The 23,453-nt window shown below is 42.3% G+C and overlaps 4 protein-coding genes across 10 annotated transcripts in view; 2 read left to right on the forward strand and 2 right to left on the reverse strand.

Moving 5' to 3' along the window:
* Positions 1–4,925, reverse strand: LOC133410714 (creatine kinase, testis isozyme-like). 3 transcript variants are annotated; one of them, XM_061692183.1, is made up of 8 exons: positions 4,769–4,925; positions 2,502–2,689; positions 2,232–2,386; positions 1,689–1,821; positions 1,226–1,397; positions 935–1,058; positions 378–567; positions 1–304 (listed from the first exon to the last, which is right to left on the reverse strand). In XM_061692183.1, exons 2-8 carry the CDS (start codon positions 2,677–2,679, stop codon positions 126–128), a joined length of 1,131 nt encoding a protein of 376 aa, XP_061548167.1. In that variant the 5' UTR covers positions 2,680–2,689; positions 4,769–4,925; the 3' UTR covers positions 1–125. The 3 variants fall into 3 exon arrangements, with proteins under 3 accessions (XP_061548167.1, XP_061548171.1, XP_061548170.1); XM_061692187.1 differs by lacking the exon at positions 4,769–4,925 and adding an exon at positions 4,675–4,690; XM_061692186.1 differs by lacking the exon at positions 4,769–4,925 and adding an exon at positions 3,633–3,737.
* A 1,406-nt stretch (positions 4,926–6,331) lies between these two features.
* Positions 6,332–15,037, reverse strand: LOC133410671 (putative methyltransferase DDB_G0268948). Its single transcript, XM_061692106.1, has 6 exons — positions 14,835–15,037; positions 14,468–14,628; positions 12,724–12,940; positions 11,335–11,438; positions 9,266–9,403; positions 6,332–6,547 (listed from the first exon to the last, which is right to left on the reverse strand). Exons 1-6 carry the CDS (start codon positions 14,943–14,945, stop codon positions 6,445–6,447), a joined length of 834 nt encoding a protein of 277 aa, XP_061548090.1. The 5' UTR covers positions 14,946–15,037; the 3' UTR covers positions 6,332–6,444.
* A 2,320-nt stretch (positions 15,038–17,357) lies between these two features.
* On the forward strand, positions 17,358–20,559 carry LOC133410598 (olfactory receptor 6E1-like; the record flags this gene model as incomplete). Its single annotated transcript, XM_061691976.1, is given in 5 exon segments — positions 17,358–17,372; positions 18,759–19,005; positions 19,008–19,265; positions 19,268–19,417; positions 20,549–20,559. Coding segments are annotated over 5 exon segments (681 nt in total), but the record flags the coding sequence as incomplete, so codon positions are not given.
* A 1,277-nt stretch (positions 20,560–21,836) lies between these two features.
* adarb1b (adenosine deaminase RNA specific B1b) overlaps positions 21,837–23,453 on the forward strand; it is a 150,664-nt gene continuing 149,047 nt past the window's right edge. For 2 of the 5 annotated variants that reach the window (XM_061691443.1, XM_061691444.1), the window contains exon 1: positions 21,837–22,087. In XM_061691443.1, the coding sequence (XP_061547427.1) occupies positions 21,919–22,087 (169 nt within the window). In that variant the 5' untranslated portion in view covers positions 21,837–21,918. The remainder of the gene's footprint in view (positions 22,088–23,453) is intronic. The other 3 variants (XM_061691445.1, XM_061691446.1, XM_061691447.1) reach the window with 2 other exon arrangements.

The raw sequence follows: 23,453 nt of genomic DNA on the forward strand, positions 1-23,453 counted from the left end.
TCACATTTTATTTAAAGTCAATCCCAACCATACACAACTGTTAGAGCAGTACATAATTGCAGAAACTGCATTAAGAATAATATTATTCATGACAAATGGGGGACAGAAAAGATTCAGGGGTACTTCTATTTCTGGTTGGGCATCAGATCATCAATGGACTCTTCCTTCTCCAAATTCTTCTCCATATCCACCAGCAGCTTGACACCGTCCACCACCATCTGGACAAGCTCCACCTCGGAGAATCCCAGCCTGTCCGCATTGGAGATATCAAAGACTCCATCCACGGCGTCGGTGTCCACACCACCTGGTGGGCAAACCACATCAAGTATTTGTGGAATGACACGCATGAATTGGATCAAAGATAGGTTTGCCAGTACCGGTTCCGCGTTTTTGGAGACGCAGCCTCTTGAGAACCTCCTCAAAATCAGCGTGCTTGCCCAGGTTTGGCAGCTTAACGTGTACGCCGGCACGCAGGCCGGTGCCCAGGTTGGAGGGGCAGGTCAGGATGTAGCCCAGGTGTTCGCTCCACATGAAGACACGGCCTTTCTCCTTGAACCTAGCTTCGATCTAAACGAGACAAGTTATGCGTTTGCGCAGGCTTTGTAAAATTAAAATTAGAGAGGGAATCTTGACAGGGGAGAGGGGTTCTCCAAGGAACCCTTTTGTAATCCTAAAGGCATAATTAAAACGTTAAAAAAAAAGGCATTAATCTTAACAATAAAGACCCATTTGTAGGGAATAGCCTTCATTTACCCAAGGAATTCAAAAGTTGCCTTCTTTGAGAAAGAAGTCATGTTTTACAAAATAAATTTGCAGTCTATAGTCTATTTTTCTAAAAGAAATATTTCCAATAACCAATTTATTTTGGATAGAAGTCATAATCTTACGAGAATAAGGTAAATTATTTTTTGGACACCAAGCCATAGCTACACACCTCTGCCAGTCCAGTGCAGAAGCGGGTGAACACTTCCTTTATGTTGCCTCCTTTCTGCATGGAGATGACACGCAAATGGTCCTCCTCGTTCACCCACACGAGGAAGGTCTTGCTCTCGTTGTGCCTTTAGAGCATAGGCGGCAAAAGTACAGGTACTTGAGTAAAAACACAACTCGTCAGAAAAATACTCTTTAGATAAATCTACATATTTTTACTGTGTTATTTCCCACCACTGCTTTGGAATAAATGCATGGATTCTATTCTGAAGTCATATTGAGTATTGGTTCTCACCAGATGCCTCTGCCATCGGGCCAGTCGCGGGCCATCCTGGAGGCCAGCAGCAGAGGAGACACAGGCTTGTCAAACAGGAAGTGATCGTCGATCAGCTGCTGCTGCTCCGTCTCTGACATGTTCTTCAAGGCGTAGTACTTGCCCATCAGGTCTCCAGTCAGGGAACCTAGTGCTAAAGACAGAAAAACAACTTTGTGTGACTCAGAATTTGGCTCCATTCCATGACTACCACAACTGTATGACTATGTATAACCACATACATACTGAAAATATGGCCAGTTATTAAACATTACTTCCCTTACAATCAAAGTCAACAGAAGCTTGTGTATCTTACCATAATAAATATTGTGGCTGATTAACCGCTTTGTGATTACACACATACTGCTATTTGGCTAATTTGGAGCCTGATTCACTACCTTCTTGCAGACTTTGTTTTGAAGGTGTTAGTTTGTACCCCTCGTACCTTCAATGGAGAGCTTCTCCAACGCACGCCTCTCCCCTCTGCTGCAGTGTGGCGGCAGGCAGAAGCCGCGGATGCTGCGGCCTGTCCTGACTCTGGAGCTAAGAACGTAGTTGGGGTCCAGATCGTCACCCCCCTAAAGGAGGGGCACAAAAGGGGAATGTTTGATTCTCTACGGTGCAGTATCATCAGTGTATCATTGGTTCTTTCCAATTGGTAATTGGAAAACCCATTCATCCGTGCTCTGTGCAGCTTATCCTGTTCAGGGTTGTGGGAAGCAGGAGCCGAGGCGGACTACACCTCGGACTGGTTGACAGTCAGTCTCAGGGAAGATCTAGAGACAGACAACCATTCACTCTCACATTCATACCATCACTGAGCAGGAATTATCCTACGCTGCCTGCACAGAAGTCAGGAGAATGTACGACTCCACCATCAGGGACTCCCAATCAGAAAATCAGAAAGTGACTGATCATTTTGTTCCCTCACTTTTTCGATTGCCATTTTGATAAGATTCAAAAAGTAAATATTCAAATAAACGCTTACCACGAGGTTCTCTGGGTTGAGGTCGGTCTTGTGCGTGTCTGTGGGTTTGTATCCTCCATGTCTATCCTCAATCACCAGGTCGAAGAGCTCTTTGTAGACTTCGTAGGTCTCCTCATCTCCAGCCACGCAGCCCACAGTCATAATGTAGGGGTGACCTGGTGTTAGATATATTGTAGAAGTTATCATTTATTTGCCATATGATAATCAACACAGCCCCAAATGTGAGTCATCAACGTACTGTGGCATCAGTTAGAAAACAGGTAACTATACCGGGATTGTCCACTCCGGTCTGAGTGACGCCATCGATGGTGAAGCCACTGCGAGTGGACCTCTCCTTCAGCGTGGTGTACATGTCCAGAGTCAAGAATTTGGCCATGTGGTTCTTGTGCTGACTGAGATCTGGGAACTCGTCGGTGGCTGTCAGCCCCCTCTGCTTGCGGTTGGCCATTCCTTCAGAGCTAAAACAGATTTTCAGAAAAACATGACTATCAAAGACCAGGTAGGCCTATATCCGTTTGGTGTTTAGCTAACCTTCCCTCTCGAGAGCACTTTTTTGTATCAACTCTTGAGTCACGTGAAAATGTCGACGTGACCACATTCATCTTTGCTAAACACGGCATAACCCGCTTTACAACTCGAGGGAAAACCAACACTGACATAGCAGCTGGACAAATCTGGGCAAAAAAGTTAGTATCTTAAGGTTTAGTCAGCAATGAATACACAAATGCATCCAGTGAAGAGTCAATCGCAGAAAAATAAAAAAGTACACCCCAAAAAGTCAGTTCTCGCACCTTATCACAACAAAAACACAATGTATTCATTGAAGAGTCCATTTTAGCAACAAATCCTAACAAATGTATTCACCGTAGTCAATTTTAGTCCTAAATCTTAAGAACAACACAATTGTATCCAATGAATTAACATACCAAGCATTTACACAGTGAGTACATTTTAGCCCTTAATCATAAACGCATCCACTAAAAAGTAAATTTTAGCAATAAAACCGTTAACGCGTTGAGTGATGAAGATTTAGCCCTAAACTGAAGAGTCCATTTCAGTACCAAATCATGACAAGAGCAAGTTTAGGCCTCCACTCAATTCTAAGAGGCAACACAGGATCACGCAGTACCAGATACAAGAAAAGCTCCTCTGGATAACACCAACATTGACTACAAGGCAGCCATGTATTTAAAACTCCTACTAATAGTATTTATGACAAATTAATTGGCTTTGCACCCACTAAAATGTTAAGACTTCAAGGCCAAATTATATTGTTCATAGTGACACCCTTAATATGCATCAAGGCCTTATGGAACCAAAGTGATGAAGTCACAAACAAAGCATGTATGTATTTTTATGATGTCACAAAAAATATTTTCCCCACAAAATAGAAAATGTCACCTGTGGTATTCTTTAAATCATGTAATTCGTCCATCCATCAATTTTCTGTACGGCTTCTCCTCACTATTGTCGCGGGCGTCCTGGAGCCTATCCGAGCAATTTTTGGGCGAGAGGCGGGGTACACCCTGACCTGGTCGCCAGCCAATCGCAGGGCACATATAAACAACCATTTGCACTCAGAGCAATTTTCGGGCGAGAGGCGGGGTACACCCTGACCTGGTCGCCAGCCAGTCGCAGGGCACATATAAACAACCATTTGCACTCAAATTCACACCTACGGGCAATTTTGAGTCCTCAATCAACCTACCACCCATGTTTTTGGGATGTGGGAGGAAACCGCAATACCTGATTAAAAAAAAAAACATAGGCACGGGGAGAACACAAACTCCACACAGGCGGGGCCAGGATTTGAACCCCGGTTCTCAGAACTGTGGCATGTCCTAACCAGTCACCCACCGTGCCATTCTTTCAAAATGTTGTGAAGATTTGCTTGGAAAATGCTGCTTTATGCTCAACTCGGAACAATTTGAAGCTAAAATTTCAAGATCAGAAAGCAACATTTGGCATTGATGTTTACACATTCAGAATGCATTTTTAAAAATATCACCATATAGTCATTCAGTTTAATCAATTATTGAAATTAACCACCTTTACATATTGTATGTACAAAGGCATCTGAAGTTATTTCAGTGATTCAAAGTGGAAGTCACTTTATAAACACAAAGGAAAACACTTCAGGAGGCTAATAATCCTACCTGGTATCTCTTAAAAATCATTGTGAATTTGGTGGTTAACCTTTTTAAATTAGCTGAAAGCTTTTAAAACCGACTGTGTAGTTAAACGTGTGTGTGTGTATATATATATATTTTTTTTATTTGGTACGGAAATCCAATTATTTAAGTTATTGAGCTATAGTTGTTTCATTTAATCAATTGTGTGGGGGGGATGGGGGGTTTGGGGGGGTGAATCATATTTTTATTCCAAAATGCCAATTATTTAAAGTTGTCTCATGTATTTCCATGTGAAACACTGATGTGCTTACCTGATTCAGCAACACTGGATAAGATCGGATGTTTTGACAGTTATTAAAAGTTGTCACGTATTTCTATGTGAAATACTGATTGTGATGTGCTTACCTGATTCAGCAACACTTTAATAAGATCAGATATTTTGCGAAGAGGCTCGCGCAAACAAGTTTTTCGCCGGGGAAAAAAATCTCTCTTATATATTCTTCGGGCAAAATTGTCGCCCTCACAACGTCTTTGTGCCACAGGGGCGCGTGTTGTGCGACTGACGTGACAAAGGATTTTAAAGGCGACGTTCCAAGGCGTTAGTTTGTGCGGTGGCTTTTCTCCAAACGTAGTTGCGTGACGACGCATTTATTGAGTTCCTCTTACTGCGTGTATTTGCGCTTGTGATGTAACAAGCGTGTATTCGGCTTTGGTTATCGAGCTTTTATAATGGGTAAATATAAAGAAGTAAAGAAATAAATAAAGAAAACGGTGCTCCCCTCTTATGTCGTGAGGCAATCTGACCCATACTTTAAAATTTTATAACTATGTTTCGATATGTAAAAAAATAATTATGAAGATAAATACATTTATAACGACATATATGTACTGTCTTTATAAACAGTACAAGTATATCTATATTTTAAATTTTATATATAGTATTGATTTATAATTGTACAGTATATGTTAAGCTTTTGTAGACATACTTTTTTAAAACTACATTTATTATTCACAAAAACTATCCAAAATGATTATTATTATTACATCATTATTACAAATATACTTTCTTTATTGGTGTGTATTACTGTATTCTCCCCGTGCCTGCGGGGGTTTTCTCCGGGTACTCCGGTTTCCTCCCACATCCCAAAAACAAGGGTGGTAGGTTAATTGACAACTCTAAATTGCGCGTAGGTGTGAATGTGAGTGCGAATGGTTGTTTGTATATATGTGCCCTGCGATTGGCTGGCGACCAGTTAGGGTGTACCCCGCCTCTCGCCCAGAGTCAGCTGGGATAGGCTCCAGCGACCCTAGTGAGGTTATGGATGGATGTCTAGGAGTTGATGACGTAGTGTCTTGACGAGTGAAAATGTTTTTACTGCCTTGTTCTCTTTTTTTCCTCAGCTGGGCTCCTGCAAGTCCGGCACACAGTCTTTGTCCCAGTTCATCGTTATTTCGTAGGGTTGAGGTCAGGGCTTGTAGGTTGTTCCACAGCAAAACTCACCCCACTAAACTGGGTTATTTATGGACCTGTCGTGCTGCAATAGAACTGGGCCTTTTGTTCCCCACAGATGCTGGACGCTGAACGAGGAAAGCACAATGTGATAGAGTTTCGCCCTCTAGCGGCAGTTTGAAGACGATAAGCGGTTCATTTAAATGCCGTACTAAAACTTTAATTTTGCTACGTCATTTCCGAATCTGAATGTAATATACAGGTGCATCTCAATAGATTAGAATATCATAAATATGTAAATTGATTGATTTCAGTGGTTCACTTCAGAAAGTGAAACTCATATGTCGTAACAGATGCATTAAACACAGGAAAATACTTAAGAAGGCCAATTCCTAACTATATTTTATGCTAAATATGATTTTGATTGTTTCATATGCAATATTATAATTTCCTGAGATGGTGAATTTTGGATGAAAATTTAAATAATTGAATATTACACTCTGGAAATGTATGTAATCATTTATTTGCCCAAATAACAAGCTATTCCTAAAAGACATCTGTCTTTATATCGCTAAAACACAGCACATTGTACATTGTCAGTACAGGACACTGCATTTACATTGCTCCTTTTCTACATCTCATCTGGGTCATTTTTGCTAGCCAGCATGTAGAAATAATTGACACCCAGCACTACTTCTGTCTCTGCAGAGGTCACCTTCATGATGGACATCAACCTGCAGTGAGGAAGATGAGGGGGGTTGGGGGGGGGGGTAGATCACACAGACTTTGTTATCATGTGTCTTCAACATCCAGTCTTTCATCGTGTGCCAGGTCAGTGGTCTATTTTACAACTTCAATAGGGCACTTTGCGGAAAATTGACTTTTTCATGGTATGAATACAAAAAATAGTTGGGTGCCTGGAGTGCCTGCCCACCCATCAAGTGGGAAATTAACCCATTTTTTAATTTTTTTTAGCTGCCTGTTTTTGAAAATGTGTGTGATGTCGTTTTAGCTACTTTCAAGCCATGGAAGGACTACACTGTCTGAAACATCATGTCAAAGCCTAAGAGATAAGCAGAGCTGCACTGACCTTTGTTGGATGCGCAGATTTGCGGTACCAGGGGTGTCAAACTGGGGGGTAAAAAAGGGACATCTGTCCCTGCCGTATGCAAGTACATTTTGGAGGGGGCCCTTCATGAAGGTGATGTAGGAGTTGCGTAGAATCTGATGCTACGCCCCTGAGCGGGAGCGATGTCTGTCCTTCCACTTATCTATTTATTGATATCTCTGTCTATAAAGTCGGTATGGAAAGTATTCAGACCCCTTAAATTGTTCTCTGTTATATTACAGCAATTTCCTAAAATCATTTAAGTTCATTTTTTTCCTCATTATGTAGACACAGCACCCCATGTTGACAGAAAAAACAGAATTGTTGAAATGTTTGCACATTTATTAAAAAATAAAAACTGAAATATCACACAGCCATAAGTATTCAGACCCTTTGCTGTCACACATATATTTAACTTGGGTGCTTTCCATTTGCTGCTGGCCAGAACATGAAAACACAACACAAAAAAGTCAGAATCAACATATGAGAAACCAAAACCTTCCTCTTGCTCCCCACTTTTTGTGCAAGATTTACAGTGGGTACGGAAAGTATTCAGACCCACTGAAATGTTTCACTCTTTGTTATATTGCAGCCATTTGCTAAAACCATTTATAATTTTTCCTCATTAATGTACACACAGCACCCCATATTGACAGAAAAAAAACAGAATTGTTGAAATATTTTCAGATTTATTAAAAAAGAAAAACTGAAATATCACACAGCCTTAAGTATTCAGACCCTTTGCTGTCACACATATAGTTAACTTGGGTGCTGTCCATTTCTTCTAATCATCCTTGAGATGGTTCTACACCTTCAGTGAAGTCCAGATGTGTTTGATTATACTGATTGGACTTGATTAGGAAAGCCACATACCTGTCTATATAGGACGTTACAGCTCACAGTGCATGTCAGCCCAAATGAGAATCATGAGGTCCAAGGAACTGCCTGAAGAGCTCAGAGACAGAATTGTGGCAAGGCACAGATCTGGCCAAGGTTACAAAAAAAAAAAAAAAATCTGCTGCACTTAAGGTTCCTAAGAGCACAGTGGCTTCCATAATTCTTAAATGGAAGATGTTTGGGACGACCAGAACCTTCCTAGAGCTGGCCGTCCGGCCACACTGAGCAATCGGCGGAGAAGAGCCTTGGTCAGAGTGGTAAAGAAGAACCCAAAGATCACTGTGGCTGAGCTCCAGAAATGCAGTCGGAAGATGGGAGAAAGTTCTAGAAAGTCAACCATCACTGCAGCCCACCAGTCGGGGCTTTATGGCAGAGTGGCCCGCAGAGTGGCCCGATGGAAGCCTCTCCTCAGTGCAAGACACATGAAAGCCCGCATGGAGTTTGCTAAAAAAAAAAAAAAACACCTGATGGTGGGAAATAAGATTCTCTGGTCTGATGAGACCAAGATAGAAGATTTTGGCCTTAATTCTAAGCGGTATGTGTGGAGAAAACCAGGCACTGCTCATCACCTGCTCATCCCAACAGTGAAGCATGGTGGTGGCAGCATCATGCTATGAGGGTGTTTTTCAGCTGCAGGGACAGGACGACTGGTTGAAATCGAAGGAAAGATGAAGGCGGCCAAGTACAGCGATATCCTGGATGAAAACCTTCTCCAGAGTGCTCACTACCTCAGACTGAGCCGAGGGTTCACCTTCCAACAAGACAATGACCCTAAGCACAGCTAAAATAACGAAGGAGTGGCTTGTGAACAACTCTGTGACTGTTCTTGAATGGCCCAGCCAGCGCCCTGACTTAAACCCAATTGAGCATCTCTGGAGAGACCTGAAAATGGCTGTCCACCAACGTTCACCATCCATTTTGACAGAACTGGAGAGGATCTGCAAGGAATGGCAGAGAATCCCCAAATCCAGGTGTGAAAAACTCCCAAAAAGAGTCGTGGCTGTATTAGCTCAAAAGGGTGCTTCTAAATACTGAACAAAGGGTCTGAATACTTATGGTTGTGTGATTTCATTTATTTTATTTTTTAAAATAAATCTGCAAAAAATTCAACAATTTCTTTTTTTCCCGTCAATATGGTGTGCTGTGTGTACATTAACGAGGGAAAAAATGAACTTAAATTATCTAAGGAAATGGCTGCAATATAACAAAGAGTGAAAAATGTAAGGGGGTCTGCATACTTTCTGTACCCACTGTACATCTGTCTGTCTATCTACTGTATCTATTCATCAATCCATCTCTCTATCTATCCAGCCACACACCTATTCATCTAGCCATCTATCTAGCTAACTAACTAGCCATCTATGTTATCAAGGTAATGAAAGCCATACACTGCATTGGTTCTACATAAGAGGGTCTGGGGTTAACCGTCAGAATCAAGTCAGAATACCTTTGACAGATGTCCTGTGAGAGCCTGACGGCCTTCTGGTGGTCTTCCCTCAGCAAAGCCTGATAGCTGGAGAAAGATTCCACTAATCCCATGTAGCTGCACAGGGGCATGGGCCTCTTCACCCACACACTCTCATTCCTGCAGTGGGAACAATAAAACATACACAGTGTACCCATCCATCCAGGGGCATCACTAGGCTTTACTGGGCGGGGGCTTAACCTCCAGGAGATGCACAGGATGTGATTGAATGTAGTGCATGAGCACGAAATTTCACAAACCGCTAACGAAGACTCAGAAATTGATTTTTAATGTTTTTGGACAGATTTTAAAACAATACAATCCTAGATAAAAGTTCAAAGTCACTGTTAGATTGATAGTTATATCAGTCTGTTTTTAAATACATTACACAAACACAGGAAGTCCCGCCTCCCGCCCGAGTGAGGATAAGCGGTAAAGAAAATGGATGGATGGATGGAAACACAGGAAGTATGTTTCCAGCATTATCCATCCATCCATTTTCTGCCGCTTATCCTCACAAGGGTCGCGGGAATCCTGGAGCCCATCCCAGCTATCAACGGGCAGGAGGCGGGGTACACCCCGAACTGGTCGCCAGCCAATCGTAGGTTTACAGCATTAACCACCCAAAAAATAAATAAATAAATATGTACACGTTGTTCCAGTATGTAAAACTGAAGGCAAAAAAGGTCACTGTAGTCATAGTCAGCCAAGCCTATCATTTTCAATTGACAAAAAGTTAAAGAGAATAATTTCCCTTTGAGAAGTTAACACTGTATTCAAAACCAAATTAACAGCTGCTATCACCAGCTACTTGGTGGAAGCATCAATGAATGTTGTCTGTTTTTAAGGGTGGCAAATCATTGACTCAAATGCTGAAGTGTTTTTTTTCAGATTGACATTAGTATAGGCAGCATGGTGGCCGACTGGTTAGCACATCTGCCTCACAATTCTGGGGACCTGGGTTCAAATCCGGCCTCACCTGTGTGGAGTTTGCATGTTCTCCCCTTGCCTGCGTGGGTTTTCTCTGGGTACTCCGGTTTCCTCCCACATCCCGAAAACATGCATGGTAGGTTAACTGAAAACTCTTAAATTGCCCATAGGTGTGAATGTGAGTGTGAATGGTTGTTTGTTTATGTGAGCCCTGCGATTGGCTAGCGACTAGTTCAGGGTTTACCTTAACCCTCGTACAGAAAATGGATGGATGGATGCATGGCCATTAGTGTAAGAATTCTTCCCCTTCAAGACACAGTGAAACAATTAATAGCATCATCATAGAGGCTAATGACATGACTTTGGCTCACAACACAATAAAATGTTTGCTCCCAGATACTTTTGAAGTCGGAGGTATTATATTTTGGGTAAATACAGTACGTGACGAACATTGTTGGAGAGAAATATGACGTAATCACTTTTAAATTAAATAATAACCTGTTAACGTTAAAGTAGGCTTGAAAATATCTCGGACAGGTTAATTTGGCTTGCATTTATCTCTTGGCTGTCCATGTTCTAATTACTCTCCTAAATAAAATTTCAAGGCTAAAGAAGTCTTGTACAATGCACCTTGACTGAAATATTTCATATTTTATATCCATATTGAGTTCCATATGATTCCTGGACTGCATCACAGATGGCTTTATATTCTGAACTCCTGTAGACTCACATTTCTAGTAGAGATCACTCCCTTGTTACTCTCTGTACTCAACCGTCCTATTTCCTACAGTTTAATATGGTTGGAGAAGTGATCATGATGATGTTGATGATTATCATCCACTGATGACAACTGTAAGTGAATGAGGTCAGCTTCTGTCTCATGATGTGAATTCATGCATATAGTTCACTCTGTAACCTTCATCTTTATGTAAACAGCCAGCCAACAGTTCTGGGTTCTTCATCAATGCTGGTATAAACAATTAGTTCGCTCTGGTCCCCAGAATGAAGCCCGCCTAAAATACCACCCACCTAACGACGCCATTTTATCCATCTATCCAGTTTCTACACCGTTTATCCTGCTCAGGATTGTGGTGACCCAAATAAAGTTGCTGTGCACTTACCACTCTTTGTCAGCATAAGGGATGGAATTGTAGGCCTCCCGGTACAACTCAATAGAACTTGCTCCAAGGAGAGGACTGCGGTACGGATGCAAAGCTGTATAGAACTGAAGACAACAAATATGAATGAAGAATTTTACTGTGGTGGAATGGTGGACGACTGGTTAGAACATCTGCCTCACAGTTCTGAGAACCGAGGTTCAAATCCCGGCCCTGCCTGTTTGAAGATTGCATGTTCTCCCCGGTGGATGCGTGGGTTTTCTCCAGGCACTCCGGTTTCCTCCCACATCTCCCCCAAAAACATGCATTGTAGGTTAATTGAAGACTCTAATTGCCCGTAGGTGTGAATGTGAGTGCGAACGGTTGTTTGTTTATATGTGTCCTGCGATTGGCTGGCGACCAGTACAGCGTTTAGCCTGCCTCTCGCCCGAACATTGCTGGGATAGGCTCCAGCACGCCCGTGATTCTAGTGAGGATAAGCGGTACAGAAAATGGATGGGTGGATGGATGAATCTTACTGCAGTCTAAGCGGTAATCAGTCCGCTATCTCAGCACTTCCTTTGGATGTAATTTACAGACTAGTTCAGCATCTTAATTTTGATTGCTTTCCATACAGTATTATGGAAAATTTACTTTTTAATGGCTCGTATACAAATAGTTGGGTCTGTGGCCATCCGCGTGATCACGTGGCAAGTTAACTACCAAAGAAATCTTTTGGGATCTGCTTATTTCTGAAAATGTCTTAAGAGCAAAGCTATCTAAATGTACATAATAGCTGACCGCACACCGAGTTCTTTTTACTTGGTAGCTAAACTGTGAAGATCTGTTATTTTTAAGCAATGGCTGTAGTCCGTCCACTGGACTACATGGAAGAACTATCATGATCATGATGAAGTGTTGCCTCCATGAGGGAAAAAACATTTGAATCTGGGATATGGCTAGATGCAACAGTGACACCTTTGCACAAGTGCCATTTGATTGCAATCTGGATGCAAAGGCTGGGAAGGGATCATCTGCTCTTGAGGGAGTCCCAGAGTCTCTAAATGTCTCCAATAACACCACAAAGAAGTTACTAGATTTGTTGCTAGTCTCTTATTTTTAAATAAATGCTAGAGGAGAGGGAAAGGTTAAATTGGCAATACTGAGTATCTGTTTTGTTGCCTTAGCTCCTGATTGCCATAGTGATGGAAGCCATACTCCACATTTGAGACAGAACCATTGCCCCCCAAAAAGTGATTTAAACCACAATGTGACAAACAGATCTTAACTGCTTTAATTTCTTGTCCTTGGTGTATTTTGAAAGAAGAATAACTTTTAACTAATAACTTTTCAAGACACTTAGGAACTGTTCTAAATTGTGAGGAACAAAAAAAAATAAAAATCTGTGAGCACCTCTTTGCACACTTGGTTGAGTGACTGCAGGCAGCAGCCTGGGTAGTCCAGTTCCATTTCAAGGGTGTAGTTGAGCAGAGCCAAGCAGCCACGAGGCTTCAGGACCCTGTCGACTTCCTGAAGAAAGCGTGTTCTGTCAAACCAGTGGAAGGCCGACATGGCTGTTATCAGGTCCACCGAGCTGTCAGCAAGTGGAAGCTCCTCAGCCACACATTGTCTAAAGGTGGAACCATACACAAAGACCAGCGCATTTAACATTCAAGATTCTGTATATTGGAGGAAATCCATCCATTCGTTTTCTATCGTGCTTATCCTCATCAGGATTGTGGGTAGGGCCATCCCTGTCGAATTGAAAAGCAGTTCTTTTGGTTTCTTTGCTTACTCGGTGAATGCACTTATCACAAAAGAAGCAGAATTTTTACTAGGGCTCAGCCACTGGAGGTTGCTTAAAGCGCCTTGTGATACGGCCGATGCAGTGGAAGTGATAGCAGGGAGCAAGAGGAGGGGATAGGTGTCAGGGTTATTATAACCAACAGGTTCACACCTAGGAAGGAGACAGAAGTAAGAATCACAACTTGAGTTACGTAATTTTGCAAAGTGAGAGCAGCTACAAGAACAAGCACTGCGCTTATCTCTCCCAACTCCTTTGAGGTGCCTGTCCTTGCGAAGCTCTTTTTATTAAAGCTTGAGTAGGTGGTATAACATTCCATGACCTTTTAAGGGATTGTTTTTTATCAAGATGTGGTCAGTGCCTGGAGGTGTGGGGGTTTGTGCCTTGTGGAATGTGCATTGTAGTACTTTTCCAAACTGCTTTTGTTTCCAGTGAACAAGGGTGCTATCATCTTAATGCAGTTACAGCAACAATGGGTTTTTATGCGATAACAAATAATTTTTTTCCATCAATAGGGGAAAAAAAGAAGCAGTGCTTTGACTGGGGCACGGCTGCGGGTGAGGCCGCTCAAAGCGCCTCATTCTCTGCAGTGACTGGGCTCACACCACAGTGAGAATGACTAAAGAGCAAGTAGGAGAACTGTTGAATGCAAAAGGAGCACTGCATATATTCCCAAATGTTAGTAAGCAAAGAGTCATATATTGCGAAATGTATCCAGAGAAAACATTCTATACCTGGTGCATTAAAAGAGGGCTGATATCCTAGCTCGCAGGAATTGTGGAAATTAGAACCTTTCCTTTGATTGTTCTCGTTCACATTGTTTAAGGTTCTATCATTTGGGCTTAAAAACCCAAATATTTGGTTTTCTCTGGACCAAAAAAAGTGGAAATGGACAATTTCATAAGACACTCTTGATATCTTGTAAAGAAAGCAAAACATTTGTGTAGCATTTTGTTCTCTTGACAAATTTTGAGAAGTAAGTCGCCTACTTTTGTTTTTGTTTTTTTGTGCATACTGGATAGCTTGTATCTTCTGCCCAAAGTTGAAGATATTAAAGAATTACAGCAAACAAACCAATTTTTATTATTTCATACCCTCATCCAATGAGAATCGATAGGATAATCAATAAGGAATTGGGTCGATAGATGTGGATGAGCTGGAGTCAATCCCAGCTGACTATGGGTGAGAATAATGGTCAAATGTGAAACACCATATAAAAAAATGCAGATGTGCAATGTCCAGTGCAAATACAGGCTTGGATGTACTTGTTGCACAACCACCAAGGAAAATGCGCACACAGTTAAATTTTGATATACAAACGTTAATTTGAATTCTCAATAAGTTGCTACATACCTGTACGTGACGTTTGATTCTTGAGTGTACTGCAAAGCCACTTCCAGCTGGGCAGGGCTCACATCCGTGCCCACCACGGAAGCAAAGTGTTTGGCAAGCATCACCGTGCCTTGCCCCGAGCCACAGCCCACATCCACGGCCAGCAACAAGGGCCCACCTTTCTGACAAAATATGGTTGATTGACTGTCACTCTGACTCACAATTGCATTGATTGACTGTCACTCTGACTCAAAATTGCATATCAAAATATGTTTCAAACACCTTTCAGTTTCAAGCAGAGCAATACGTAACTGTAACCTACAACATTAATTATAGTGTTATTCAATTAATAGCTCTTTGACAACACATTTTGAGGCCAAGCCCCTACCTGTTTTTCCACAAATTTAAGCACATGCTGAATCAGGTGATCCGATGGAGAAATCCTGTACTTCCAATATGAGGCAGCATGCGCTTTGCCTTCAAACAGACGGTGAGCCATAGCAAGCAGAGAAAGGCTAAATTCTCTTTTAGAGTGCCTTAAAACTACTTTCTCATTGAAGCTGTAAGGAGTGTGTCTGACCACACACAACATTTAGGTCGCACACACACACACGCATGTACAAAGGGGGTAATGATGCAATGGGGGCGTTGTCGGCCGCGCGACCGCGGGAGTATAAAGAGGCCTTAACAGTGAGCTGATTGTAAGATGGGAGGCCCCATTATGTCTGTGAGTACATGGAATGTTTAACAATGAGCACCTTTAAAGGGAAAGCATCTTTTTTTTCGTGTCACCAACAATATTTATACCTTTGAATAAAGTTAAAGGTGACATACAATATTATGGCAGATTAAAAATAGTTTTTATAAACAACTAGTTGAGCTTTTGGACTGGAGGCAGGCCCTCCAGATATCCAAGGCTTGTTTCTACAACAAATGTCAGGAAAAGCCTCAAACATCTGAACTTTATGTGGATGTGGGGTTAATTAGGGGCAATTTGAATGGTGGCAGTTCTGTTTAAATAACCTATCATTAACATGTCCGATACGCTGCAAGAAAGCCGTATTTGCAAGCTGAAACTAAATACAAACTAAGACTGAATAAAACGGAATATACTTTTTGTCTGCCTTTGCCTACTGCAAATAGAAAAACTGCAAATCCAGCCAGCACAGCATCACGAACTCCATCCATCCAACCATTTTCTGAGCCGCTTCTCCTCACAAGGGTCGCGGGCGTGCTGGAGCCTATCCCAGCTGTCATCGGGCAGGAGGCGGGGTACGCCCTGAACTGGTTGCCAGCCAATCGCAGGGCACATAGAAACAAACAACCATTCGCACTCACAGTCATGCCTACGGGTAATTTAGAGTCTCCAATTTATGCATGTTTTTGGGTTGTGGGAGGAAACCGGAGTGCCCGGAGAAACCCCATGCAGGCATGGGGAGAACATGCAAACTCCACACAGGCGGGAGCCCCGCCTGCCCCGGAACATGAGCAAAGTTCTGTTGGAGGTGGGAGTTTAAACTCCTTCTGACAGGGGATTCTGCCAGACGTTCCGAGCAGACCCTCACAATACGTTTGGGGCTGCCACGTCGGACCGGCATCTTCCCCCACCAACGGTGTCAACTCACCACCAGGTGGTGATCAGTTGACAGCTCTGCCCCTCTCTTCACGCGAGTGTCCAAGACATGCAGACGCAAGTCCGATGACATGACCACAAAGTCGATCATCGAACTGCGACCTCGGGTGTCCTGGTGCCAAGTGCACGTGTGGACACCCTTATGCTTGAACATGGTGTTCGTTATGGACAATCCGTGATGAGCACACAAGTCCAATAACATAACACCGCTCGGGTTCTGATCGGAGGGTGGGGGCGTTCCTCCCAATCACGCCCTTCCAGGTCTCACTGTCATTGCCCACGTGAGCATTGAAGTCCCCCAGCAGAACAATGGAGTCCCCAGCGGGAGCACTCTCCAGCAACTCCTCCAAGGACTCCAAAAAGGGTGGGTACCCCCGGGGATCGGATCGCCAAGGTCCCTGCCTTCGGCCACCGCACAGCTCGCACTGCACCCGACCCCTATGGCCCCTCCCACATGTGGTTAGTCCATGGGAAGAGGGATTCACGTTACCCTTTCGGGCTATGCCCGACCGGGCCTCATCAGAATCAGAATCATCTTTATTTGCCAAGTATGTCCAAAACACACAAGGAATTTGTCTCCGGTAGTTGGAGCTGCTCTAGTACAACAGACAGTCAACTTACAGAACACTTTGGAGACATAAAGACATTGACAAAAAACAATTGTGCAAAAAGATGCAGAGTCCTCTAGCACTTAGAGCAGTTCGAATGACTAATATTGCAATAGTCCGGTGGAATGACCATTGTGCAAAGGGCGCTGAGATATGGGTACAGGCCCGGCCACCAGGCGCTCGCCTTCGAGCCCCACCTCCAGGCCTGGCTCCAGAGTGGGGGACCCACGTCTGGGCAAGGGGAAACCTAGATCCATTTGTTTCTTTCTTCATAGGGGTTTTTGGAGCCATGCTTTGTCTGGTCCCTGACCTAGGACCTGTTTTCCATGGGTGACCCTACCAGGGGCGTGAAGCCCCAAACAACTTAGCTCCTAGGTTCATTGGGACACACAAACCCCTCCACCACGATAAGGTGATGGCCACCAGGAGGGGTGCTCATGATCCCAAACATAAATTCTAATCTGTGACTTAATTTCATAGAATGGGTTTGCATGGCTTCTTTTGGGATGTGCTTATTGACGTTCATTGATGGCAGAAGCAAAATCAGCTCAGAGGGCTGCAGAAACATTTCGTCTTCCAATTTAAAGAAAGATGCGATCAACACAATTGGAATTCATCATGTAGCATAATAACCAGCCTTCTGGCTAATTCTGGCTTTTTTAACCATGTGTATTTCATGTGTTTTATGAAATTGCATTGTCCCCTTTCAAATAAACTGATTAATAATAAAGTGTATGAACATGTGTGTGAATAGGTGAATGTGAGGCTTTGGTCACTGTGATGGTGTAGATAAAGTGCGATGTAAGTAGAATCCATTTACCATTTACCATATTCAACAAACAAGGAAAAATCCGGTGGCCTCAATAAAACCTTTGTGAACATTAACCATACACATTAGGGTTCGGTATCGAAACGATTAAACTACGTGTTCAACATTTAAAATTGTTGTCCTTCCCATTTTCCAAGCAGATCAAGGAGGAAAAATTACTTTTAACCCACCCCACACACCAGAATAATCACTCAGGATAATCTTTTAGAGACATCAGAGAATTGGCCTTTGCTGACTTGACTCGCAAGAGAGGGGAAGTGCTCGAATTCTGCACGATTAATGGAATGTTTGTACACCGCTCTAAAAGAGCCTCAATTCTAGCATTAATTGAAGAGTTCAAACGCAAAAGCAGAAATCTCTTTTTTTGTGTGAATTGAGTCAAATGTATTATTTATTAAAATGTATCAAAAAAATTTGTCTTTGTTTTTATTTCATTGCAAAACCAGACATTTCCAAGAAAATGTCTTCAAAAAAGACTCAAAAATTTTCATATAACTATGAATTTACACTGAAATAGTAATTGTCGTGCTTTGTGAATAAATATTATACTATCTTCAAGATCCTGTCAAACCCACTTTTTTGCGACCAAAATCATTGAAGGCTTCCTCTTAGAATCTGCGAACCTGATCACTAACACCAATTTCGCCCCGATTATCAGAGATGCAGAGACTGGAAGAGTCACAGAAAAAGTATAGAAGAGAACGTTCTTGGAAATACATTGATTGACTATTGGTTTAAATGATTTTCATTTCACCCAAAAGCTGGAAATCCCTGACTTTTTGTGTGTAGTGGAAATTAGTGTTTAAGTTTCATCAGTCAAACTCCACATTTTGTGGAGTGACCTAAAGGAAAACGCATGCAGATTTTTATTTGATTGGCAATGTCATGTCCCTCTTAGGCACTGAGTAGAGTAGCTGAAATAAGACAGCTCATCTAAGGCTTGACGAAAAGCCAACAGCTGTTGAGTCTTTTAGGCGTCAACACGCAGCGATTGATCTGTTTTAGTCCCAAAGGTAACGCTGTTTAGTTCCAAAAGGCTTTGACTAGCTGTCACTGCGCATGGTTGTTCGGGGGGGCGGATGCACGTCTCCCTGACACATTTGTGTCGTTGTGTAATTTTATGTGTGATGTGAGTTTGTGTTGAAGTTGTTTATGATGGAAAATGTTTCTATCGTCACAATGTTCAGTCTCTCTGGTTTGAATTTTCCATTTTTACAGACAATAACCATTTTTGTGCTTGTATTACTGTGCTACCTCATAATCCTGTTGAGCAATTTTACCATTATTTTTGTCATTGTTGTGGACACAAAGCTCCATAAGCCAATGTATATCTTCCTTTGTAATTTATGCATTAATGCCGGCTTTTACCCCAAATTCCTGCTGGATCTTCTGTCTCATGTCATTTCTTACGCTGGCTGCATGCTGCAGGGTTATGTCATATACTTGTCAAATTGCTATGATTTTTCCATCTTGGCGCTGATGGTGTACGACAGTATGTGGCTCTGTGTCGACCTCTGGTTTACCAATCTTTCATGACAAAGCAGAGAGTGTCCCTCTTTGTGTTTTTCTCTTGGTTCATACCTCTGTTTTGTATGTTTATGAATACTGCGTCACTCTTAGGGAAAAAGCTCTGTGGCTCTTACATCAACAGGATCTACTGCGTTAACCTGATGGTTGTCAATTTGGCTTGCTCCCCATCCAAAGCCAACAGCATCATTGAGACTTTCAACATCGGGCTTTATTTTTTGCACTTTTTGCACTCATTTGTTGGTCTTACGTGCACCTGACCAAAATGTGTATTTTGTCCACACAGGTGTGGAAGAGGTTCAGGCACACGTGCATGCCGCATATCATTTGCCTCGTCACTTACACCATGACGGTGCTGTCGGATTTGTTGTACCGTACTATATATACTATATCTATACTATATATTTCCGGACTATAAATCGCACCAGCCAAAACATGCATAATGCCTTGTGACAAATTATACATGTATTCCTTAAATTGATAAGCATGACTTTTTTCATTCCATGTACATCTTTATATATTGGATTTAATCACCTAATGGTTTAGATATCAAGAACTGTATAAATGTGATGCTTGTCCCTTTCAATGCAATCTTAAATAAAACTTTGTGACTTAAAAAAAAAATTACACCCTTTACATGACATTATCTTCTTTAAATTGGACGGGGACACCTATAAGATGTTAATTGTCGAGTTCTGGTCCAAGTTTTTAATGATTAAGCAAGACAACGTCCATCCATCCATTTTCTGAGCCGCCTCTCCTCACGAGGGTCGCGGGCGTGCTGGAGCCTATCCCAGCTGTCGTCGGGCAGGAGGCGGGGTACACCCTGAACTGGTTGCCAGCCAATCGCAAGGCACATACAAACAAACAACCATTCGCACTCACATTCACACCTACGGGCTCCAATTCATGCATGTTTTGGGGATGTGGGAGGAAACCGGAGTGCCCGGAGAAAACCCACGCTGACGCTCTAACCAGTCGTCCACCGTGCCGCCTGAACGTTATTCTTTTTTTTGCAAATCCAGTATTCTCTCATTGGGTATTTGATGTCTGAAACACGCTCCAAAAAAGCTGGGATCGGGGTAACAAAAGATTGGTAAAGTTAAGGAATGCTCGAAATCACCTGTTTGGAACACTCCACAGGTGAACAGATTGATTGGAAACAGGTGAGTGTTATGATTGGGTATAAAAGGAGAATAACTGGAAGGCTTAGTTGTTCAAAAGCAAGGCTGGGGTGAGGTCCACCACTCTGTAAACAACTGCATGAGCAAATAGTCCAGCAGTTAAAGAACAAGGTTTTTCAATGTACAATTGCAAGGAATTTAGGGATTTCATCATCTATGGTCCTTAATATAATCAAAAGATTCAGAGAATCTGGATAAATTTCTGCATGAAAACGACAAGGCCGAAAACCAACAATAAATGCCCGTGACTTTCGCTCCCTCAGACGGCACTGCATTAAAAACTGCTATCATTATGTAAAGAATATTGCCACATGCGCTCAGGAACACTTTAGAAAACCATTGTCAGCTAACACAGTTTGTTGCTACATCTACAAATGAAAGTTAAAACTCTACCATGCAAAGCGAATGCCATTTAAAGACAACACCTAGAAAGGCAGCCAGCTACTCTGGACCTGAGCTCATCTAAGATGGACTGACACAAAGTGGAAAAATTTGCCGTGGTCTGACGAGTCCACATTTCAAATTGTTATTGGAAATCATGGTCATCGTGTCCTCTGGGCGAAAGAGGAAAATGACCATCTGGATTGTTATTAGCGCAAAGTTTAAAGCATCTGTGATGCTATGGGGGTGTGTTTTTGCCCACGGCATAGGTAATTTACACATCTGTGAAGGTCCCATTTAATGCTGAACGGTACATACAGTTTTGGAGCAACAGATGCTGCTATCTAAGCAACATCTTTTTCAGGGATGTCCCTGCTTATTTTAGCAAGGCAATGTCAAGCCACATTCTGCACGTGTTACAACAGCGTGGCTTTAGTGTAAAAGAGTGCGAGTACTAGACTAGACTACCAGCAGTCCAGACCTGTCTCCCATTAAAAATGTGTAGCGCATTATGAAGTGCATAATACAACAACGCTGACCGCAGACGGTTGAGCACCTGAAATTGTACATCGAGCATGAATGGGAAAGAATTCCACCTTCAAAGGTTCAACAATTAGTCTTCAGTTCCCAAACGTTTATTGAGTGTTGTTAATAGGAAAGGTGATGTACTACAGTGGTAAACATGCCCCTGTCCAAGCTTTTCTGGGAATGTGTGGCAGGCATTAAAATCAAAATGGGTGAATATTTGCAAAAAAATAAATAAAAATAAAAAATAAAAAAGTTAATCAGTTTTAACATGACATATCTTGTCTTTGTAGTGTATTCAATTAAATATAGGTTGAAAAGGATTTGCAAATCATTCTATTCTGTTTTTATTTACATTTTACACAAGGGTCTCAACTTCATTGGAACTGGGCTTTGTATTATGTAGCCATCTAGCCATACATCTATTTAACAATTCATTTATTTACCTTTTATTTACCTTTCCATCCATCCATCCATCTACTGTATTTATCCATCTATCATATATCCACCCATTCATCTATTAACATATCCATTTATACATCAATCAGCCATTCATCTACCTACAAAAGACGAGTGAAACGTTTTTACAAGTCATGTATAACGCACCTAAAAGAACTCCGCGTCACTTGGTGGCGCTGGTGCACCGTCGCGTCCGGCGAGCCCGCCGACAAACGGACAACACCGCGTCGGAGAAGAAGGCCGAACTCATCCAGCCTCACTTCCAGCCAGTCAGTCGCTCGTGTGGCCACGACCGCAGCACATACATTCATACAAAACATCCACGCATGCCAAAGCCTGCCTACAACCAATACTTCCCCACACAACCTCTCCGTTTCTCGCTTCTTTTGTGTTCCACGCCGCCGTCGGACGACACGCAGTCGGCCAGACATCTGTGTGGTTTTATTTTTTTTTTATTTGATTTGAGAAGGCGAGCCACAGTGAAGCATTCAAGACGTGAGTACGCCTACATTCTTTTTTGAGGGCATAGAAATCAGCTTGCTAATAGCGTCTCATTTGGATTGTCCTCTCTGTCTGTGTTTATGTAACTCCACGCGGCTGGTTATTGCTTTTAAGAGAACACATCTCAGTGTCAAAGTATTAAATTGGCTGTAGACTGGTCCTGAGTGTAAAAAAAAAAAAAAAAAAAAAAAAACAAACATAAAACATGAGATGGTAGTGCTTTATGGAAGTCGTGTCACCTCGGCTTTACCCTGGAGCCGCTGCCTGCCTGCCTTCCTGCCGTCCGAGGCTCCGTTACGGATATACCGCATCGTGCTTGGTGAACCGAGGGAGCCTCTCACGCAGTTGTTGCAACACACCGGGGGTGTTAATGCAGGTGTTCGCCGCAGTGGGCCGTCAGATGATGTCTCCATGCATTGGCTATACTGGATTGGAGACAGGCCAGCGGGGGCTGGAGAAGCCAATATGTGGGGTAGAGGTGCGGCGAGGGATTTGGGGATCCCATGGAGGATAAACCAACCCATGACGTTGGGCCCCATTTGTTTTGTTTGACATTTACTGTAAGCATGCGGTAGCTGTCTTATATATTGTAAACATCGTTCTTTTTTTTTGTACTAAGTAACTTGGGGTGATATGCAAACTGGCACAATTTAGAGGCTTGAAAGTGACAGGGTCCACATTTGAAACTTTTTTTTTTTTTTTTTTTTCCCCCCCCACCCAGTTGGGAATCCTGTCTGACCTAGGCTGTATTTACACTGCATGGTGCAAGTGACAGGTGGCATGCTGAAGTAGTGGTTAACTTGTCTGCCTCACAGGTCTGAGGTTGGTGATTCGAATCTGTGCTCGGCATTCCTGTCTGGAGTTTGCCTGTTCTCCAGGTAGTCTTGCCTCCTCCCACATTCTAAAAACATGAATGTTAGGTTAATTGGAGACTCAAAATTAGTTGTCTTATCCGATCACATAATTATCAGCTGATTGGTATCAGTAGAAAGAGATCAGATTTTTTTGGTTTTCTTAATTTTTTAAAGATCATAAAGCACCATATTAATCCTGAGGTACCAAGATACTGCCAAATAGGGCAGAAATAGCTTAGCTTTATATAGCTTTTATTTGATTACAAAAAAATGAAGACAGTTGACACAATTTGGATAAGCAGTTTTTTTTCCCCACATAATGCATTCCCGAAGTATCACCTCGGCACACTGTATCGGCAGATACTAGTGATGTCCAGATCCGATCATGTGACCGAAATTCGGGGTCAATAACATGATTTTTTTAGCTGATCGAGATCGGTTGGAAAAAGATTGGTTTTAGTCATTTTCTGACATTTTCAATGTCACAAAGTGACGAAATAATACAA

The sequence above is a fragment of the Phycodurus eques genome, chromosome 12 (assembly GCF_024500275.1).
Source record: "Phycodurus eques isolate BA_2022a chromosome 12, UOR_Pequ_1.1, whole genome shotgun sequence".
NCBI classification, from domain to species: Eukaryota; Metazoa; Chordata; class Actinopteri; order Syngnathiformes; family Syngnathidae; genus Phycodurus; species Phycodurus eques.

Excerpts from the sequence above, each read along its gene's own strand:
- LOC133410714 (XM_061692183.1), bottom strand. The coding sequence starts at position 2,679 with ATGGCCAACCGCAAGCAGAGGGGGCTGACAGCCACCGACGAGTTCCCA. Across the intron at positions 2,387-2,501 it reads GACCGGAGTGGACAATCCCG|GTCACCCCTACATTATGACT; the intron begins GTATAGTTACCT and ends ATCTAACACCAG. Across the intron at positions 1,059-1,225 it reads CCCGATGGCAGAGGCATCTG|GCACAACGAGAGCAAGACCT; the intron begins GTGAGAACCAAT and ends TATGCTCTAAAG.
- LOC133410671 (XM_061692106.1), bottom strand. The coding sequence starts at position 14,945 with ATGGCTCACCGTCTGTTTGAAGGCAAAGCGCATGCTGCCTCATATTGG. Across the intron at positions 14,629-14,834 it reads TTAAATTTGTGGAAAAACAG|AAAGGTGGGCCCTTGTTGCT; the intron begins GTAGGGGCTTGG and ends ATATTTTGTCAG. Across the intron at positions 6,548-9,265 it reads TCACAGGACATCTGTCAAAG|GTTGATGTCCATCATGAAGG; the intron begins GTATTCTGACTT and ends TCCTCACTGCAG.